The 6,198-nt window shown below is 39.3% G+C and overlaps 1 protein-coding gene across 1 annotated transcript in view; it reads right to left on the bottom strand.

Moving 5' to 3' along the window:
- The window catches only part of Gtf2f2 (general transcription factor IIF subunit 2), a 158,613-nt gene that overhangs the window by 70,424 nt on the left and 81,991 nt on the right, over positions 1-6,198 (bottom strand). Inside the window, exon 5 of the mRNA XM_008827715.3 lies at positions 523-604. Within this exon, the coding sequence (XP_008825937.1) occupies positions 523-604 (82 nt within the window). The remainder of the gene's footprint in view (positions 1-522; positions 605-6,198) is intronic.

Here is a 6,198-nt window from a genome sequence, read left to right as displayed (position 1 = left end):
GAGGAGGAGGAGGAGGAGAAAACAAAACAAAAAACCAAACTGGAAGGCACCTAAAGACATCATCCAAGGTTGATCTCTGACCCACACATCCACGAACATGCAACACTGTGTGTACACACACAAGATTTATAAGGACAACAACTAGGAAAAAAAAAATAGTCTACAAACTTTGATTTCAGAATGTAAGAAGATTAAAGTAACAGATTCTGAAAGTTCTCTAGTACCAAAGACACTCTTACCACTTGGATTTCTTTTGCTTTGTTTTTGAGACAGAGTCTCCCTGCATAGTTCTGGTTGACCTGGAACTCACAGAGATCTGCCTGCCTCTGCCTCCCTCATGCTGGGAATAAAAGCCTTATATCACTACTTCTGGCTCACTACTTGATTTTAGAACCAAAATGTGTTTGAAGCAAACCTTTGAAAGATAACCATGGTTTGTATGCAGTCAATAAGCAATCAAGCATTAAGTATCTCAATTCAAGAAAAATGTCAGGTATTAGTTTAAAGTTACAAAACACCAACCTCTTTAATCTCATGTAGTTTTCACTAGCAGCAGGGCGGCATTCGGCTCTCTGAACCACTATTCCTTCCAATGACAGCTTATCTTCAATGGAAAAGAAAAAACAAAGTGTTCAGAGATAACAGCCATCATTTCCAAGATGACATTTTGACATATTAACTACAGTAATACAACTAAAATATAATTCATAGTAGATATCAAGGAAACAGAAGGGACAGTATAAGTTGATAGCACTATCTCTTGTCAGACTGGAGAAGCCTTACTCTTATGGCAGCAAAGCAGAGCCCTTTCTGGCATGCTTCCTGATCTGCATTGCCCCTTGCCAAGAACAGCGTTCACACATGAGCTTTGACTAAATAAACTTACCAAGGGCATAAAATCAAATTTAGAAAAAATTGAAGGATATGGAGACTTTCATCCTTAACAGAAGTAACTTCTGAAAACAGTTTGTCTAAACCATTAAATTAAAGATGTGTCTGTGCATGCAAACAAGATTCTAGAATAACCTATGACTAGAACAGCCAGCTCAGAAAACTCTGAAACTGGGCGACTCATTGTCTAGGTCATCCCCTGTATAGAGTCCAGCCTGACAGTTGCTCTGAATTATAAGTGAAAAATCTGTGTCAAAGTAAATTTACAAGCTGGGGGTGGAGGATGGTACATGTTTGTAATCCTAGCACTGGGGAAGATAAGGAGGCTCATACATTCTCAGCCAGCCTGGGCAACAAAACAAGACTCTGTCATAAGCAAACAGTGACTCTACTATGCAACACGTGTCTAAACAGAAATGCAATCGTTTGTATAACCATTCTTATAGTGACTTAAAATCCAGGAGAAATAGAAAAAGAATGTAAAAGCTCGTACCCACTCCATGCCTACTAGCATCAAGCACTGTTCAAACATTGTGGTAGAGTAACCTGATAAATACTGCCTGCTGTTTAATATGTGTATGTATGAAAGCCTCACAGTGATACAGCTTTATTACACCCTGGAAATGCAAGACTGTTAGAAAGAGCTATGGTTCAGTCCTATTTCTATGTGAATTAACCTGAACTTCAAGAAGAGACTCAGGAAATCCTCTGGCTAATCAGAAATGCATTTGTGATTAATCTCTTCAGGGTGACTTGTTTCATTCATTCCACAAATACTAAATGCATACCATACAAAGGCAGCATGTACGCACTGTGGAATCAAGGATGATTCAGACACAGTTTTCTGTATGACAGTGACTGATACATTGAGTAAAACGTGCATGCACAGAGAACCACACCTATGTCATTCACAATAGAAAATCTTTCCTGTAAGGACCTTTTTGGACTTTGTCTCCCAAATTCAAAGGATTACATATTGTTGCGCCTAAATACTAATCACGAACACACTATGTGGCTTATTTCCAGAGTGCCTCAATGATGAAACTTTATCAGGGGCTACTGGATGCTTGGAAAGTATGGGTGACAAGACCCATACCTACTTCACACCTAAATATGCCAGGAAGGAAATAATATACAAGCCACAATTCTTTATATTTCTAAACCTAAAATTAATTTCTTCTCAATAATAAATTTATATAAGATTAAAATTTCAATTTTCTCAAATCTTATACTCCAGTTTGTGTCTCTGATGAACCTGAAAATCCTAACTAGAAAAAAAAAAACCTTCAGTCATCAAAATAATAGCAAGACCTGTGCAATTCTGATATAAAAGGCATCTTAAATGTATGAAGAAAAGTACAGTATTGGACCATAGATTGAATGCTTTACTAAAATTAAATAAATCTAGGATAACAGTCCTGAAAATAAGTTTTTTTTTTTTTTTTTTTTGTCTTTTTGAGACAGAATCTCCCTGTAGCCCCAGCTGTCCTGGAACTCACAATGCAGACCAGGCAGCCTTGAACTCAGAGATCTGCCTGCCTCTGCCTCCCGAGTGCTGGGTACGAGTGCTGGGTACGAGTACGCCACCACGCCTGGCCTGAAAATAATTTTTAATTTATTTATATTTTATGTGTATATTTTAACTGCATGCATGTAAGTGCACCATGTGTGTGCTGAGCCTGCATCAGGTCCCTTGGAACTGGAGTTAAACATGGTTGTTATCCACCATGTGGGTGCTACTTTGCAAGAGCAGCCAGGGCTCTTAACTGCTGAATCATTTCTTCAGCCCCCTGATAATAATTTAATCACAAACTTAAGTGTTTACTAATGTTGAATACTAAAATAGCTACCTTTAATTCCATTTGTGAAAGTGAACTTGACCAAAACTGTTTTTCCTATTCTTCAGTCAAGGTCTCTTATACAGAGCAATAAAATTCACTCCTTCAGACCATAATTTTCTGTCATATTATCTTTTCAAATCTAAAATAGCATTTTTTTTTTTTTTTGGTCTTTTTTGAGACAGGGTCTCCCTGTAGCCCCAGCTGGCCTGTAACTCACTTTGCAGACCAGGCTGGTCTTGAACTCACAGAGATCTGCCTGCCTCTACCTTCCAAGTGCTGGGACTAAAGGCATATGCCACCAGGCCCAGCCTAAAATAACTTTCAAATGCTACGTAAGTTAAAGGGAATATCTTGGATCATCAGCAACGAATTTCTCACCCATTGGCTGATATTAAATATCCTCTCTTTGTTTGCTTCCTTTTCCCCCTCTATTAAATACTTAAAAGGTCAACTTACTTATGATGGTCTCCTAAACATGATTTGCCTGCTCTGTGTTTTAAAAGCCAACACACACTTTTCAAAGCCTCACAGGAACAGGAAATGTTATAGTCTGAGATCCACAAATGGCCCAAACAGATAAACAGACAGGTGAGTCTAGAGAAAGATTTATTACAGCTGGGGTACACTCTTTCCTGGAGGATCAGCGTGCAGCCCAAGCCTAAGCACTCTGGCTCTTTTATATTGCTCATGTCGCTAAGCAAGCAAGCAGAATACAGAAGCCAATCACTGAGCGTTAAGCTTGAGCAAACATTATCAAGGAAATACATAAGAAAATACAATTTTCCACCTAAATCCCCCCTCCCCCACCCGAACCATAGTACACCTCCTTGGAACTAGCTTTTTCCTCTTTCATAAACAGACATTATCAATCTTACTGTTATTCTACATTGGTCATAGTACATTGCCTTTACTGGTCACAAAGTTCCCTCTAGGGGGGTTTGGTTGTATAGCAATTGTACCCCAGGAACCTGATCTTTTAAAGTATCCCTAAGACTTTCAACCTGCTATCACGTACTTCTTGCACAAACTATGACCAGGAGTAAAAAGTTTAAGTTCCCAAGCTTACAGGTGGAGAGTCCCCTTAATAATTTCTAGTCTATTAAGCATCAATTACTATTTTGCAGAAGCAAGCCAAGCATAATCTACAAAAGCCATAAATCAGCAGTTAGCAGGAGCACTCTAGGACACTCTGACCTATTCCCAAGACAATGAGGGTCCAGCTGGCATGTGTTCCCATACCCTGGGCCAACTGCCTGATAATTTCAGAAACTAGAGTCAGCCTAAACTTTAGCATGGTGTAGCTATGGTCAAGAAGGTGCCCTATTACAGGAACATGTCCTTGTGTTTTCCCCACTGAACTGTGCTTTTCTTTAAAATATTGCTTAGAGTTCAAGGGAAAGGCATTAAACATAAAATTCTATTTATTGATTTATTTTTGGTTCGGTTTGGTTGGGGGGGGGTTGCTTGTTTGTTTTTTGACAGTATGTCCCTAGTCCCAGCCCACCTGGAAGTCACAATGTGGACAGGGTGGCCTCAATCTCACAGACATCCACCTGCCTCTGCCTTGAATTCTATTTTTATAGCACTCAGTTGCTTATGATTGCTGATAATTACAGAGTCTATTCATCAATACATGAACCCTTACTTAAAACGACTTTTTGGGCCCAATTTGAAAGAATGTAGATACTTTAAAAATAAGCCTCTTTATTCATACATTTATTGAATACTACTGTTGTAGCAGATAGGGCCTCTTGCTGTCAAGGACAGCAGAACTGAGCACAGTCATTCTCAAATGTTTGTTCTGTGGTGTAAATTATTTTTATTTTAATTTTTATTATATATTTTTAAAATTTTATGTGTATGGTGTTTTGCCTGAATGTATTCAAGAGTACCTGTGTGCAAAGCTCAGAGGCCAGAAGAGGGCGTTGGATTCCCTGGAACTGGAGTTACAGACAGTTGCTAGCCTCTATGTGGGCTGGGAACCGAACCCGAGTCTCTGCAAGGACAGCCAGTACTCTTAACCGCTGAGCCATCTCTCTAGCCCATGACATAAATTCTTTAAAAGTATAGCTGTAGCTTGATTCAGTCATTTCATGATGTATACATGTACTGAAACATCATGTAGCACACCACAAATACCTAAGTTTTATTTGTAAATTTACAAAAAAATTCAAAATTCAATACATTGACATTGTTTTGTTTTTTTTAAAAAAAAAAATGTGTACAGGTAGCCGGGAGTGGTGGCACATACCTTTAGTCCCAGCATTCGGGAGGCAGAGGCAGGCGAATCTCTGTGAGTTCAAGGCCAGCCTGGTCTACATAGTGAGTTCCAAGCCAGCTGGAGCTACAGAGAGACCCTGTCTCAAAAAGACCCCCAAAAAACCAAAACACAAGAACAACAACAACAACAACAACAAAAACCCCAAACTACAGGTGCCCACAGAGGCCATAAGATGACATCAGATCTTTTGGGGTTGGAGTTACAGGCTGCCCAACATGGATGCTGAGATCTGAACTTGGGCCTTCCAAAAGAGCAGCAAATTCTCTTAACTGTTGAACCATCTCTCCAGCCTCTGATGTGATTTTTTAACTATGGATACGTAAGATATTAGAAAGGAAGACATTTTGGAGCATGTGAGGGAAAAGTGCAGAAAAGTCCTCGGCTCCACAGGACCCTTTTACCCAGCGGTTCCCAGACCACATTTTGAGAACATCAGCTTTAGTAGGATTAGAAAAGAGGTGTATACAAATAAATTTAACACGACAAAATATTTGATATAATTCATTTAAGCTACTTTCAGATTAACACAGGCTCCGTTCCCCACTATTAAACACAGTGACAGATGCCACAGCTCTCTATACACTAGTGGGTAGGAGGTTAACCTCTAGCACTGCCACATACTTCTGCTCAAACTGTGCTAGAACTTGCTGATGCTAGTTTATGTAATTTTATTAAGTACCAGATAAACTCATTAAATTGAGAGAAGCAGGAGAGGAGGCTGTTACTGTGAAATCCAGGTAGAATGCTTTTGTTAAGACTTTTTTCTTTAGTCTTTTTGAGACAGAGTCTCCCTGTAGTCGCAGCTAGCCTGGAACTCACTATGTAGCAGACCAGGCTGGCCAGCAGGGGCAGGGACTGAGGCAGACAGATCTCCGTTGGGTTCTAGCCAGTCAGAATTGTATCATGAGGCCCCATGTCAAAAAAAGGGGGGAGGGGGAATAAAAAACAAAAATGAAAAGGTAAACTGCTTTTAAAACATACTGTCAAATTAGGTTTGAGAATAGAAGACAAACACAACTCTAGAGAGATTTGCATTTGTATTATTGCAGTGTTCTTGCTGTTTTTGAGAAACCAAAACTGAAAATCTAAATTATAGATTTAATTTCCAAAAGAAAGGAGAAGCAGATGGTCAATCAATGCCTTATACTCAAAGTATAAGCTTTATCTTATGTGTACATCAACAGT

The sequence above is a fragment of the Nannospalax galili genome, unplaced genomic scaffold (genome assembly GCF_000622305.1).
Source record: "Nannospalax galili isolate Female #2095 unplaced genomic scaffold, S.galili_v1.0 scaffold430, whole genome shotgun sequence".
In the NCBI taxonomy this organism is placed as follows: Eukaryota; Metazoa; Chordata; class Mammalia; order Rodentia; family Spalacidae; genus Nannospalax; species Nannospalax galili.
Note: the sequence above shows the minus strand (reverse complement) of the source record. Positions and strands in the feature narration are given on the sequence as shown.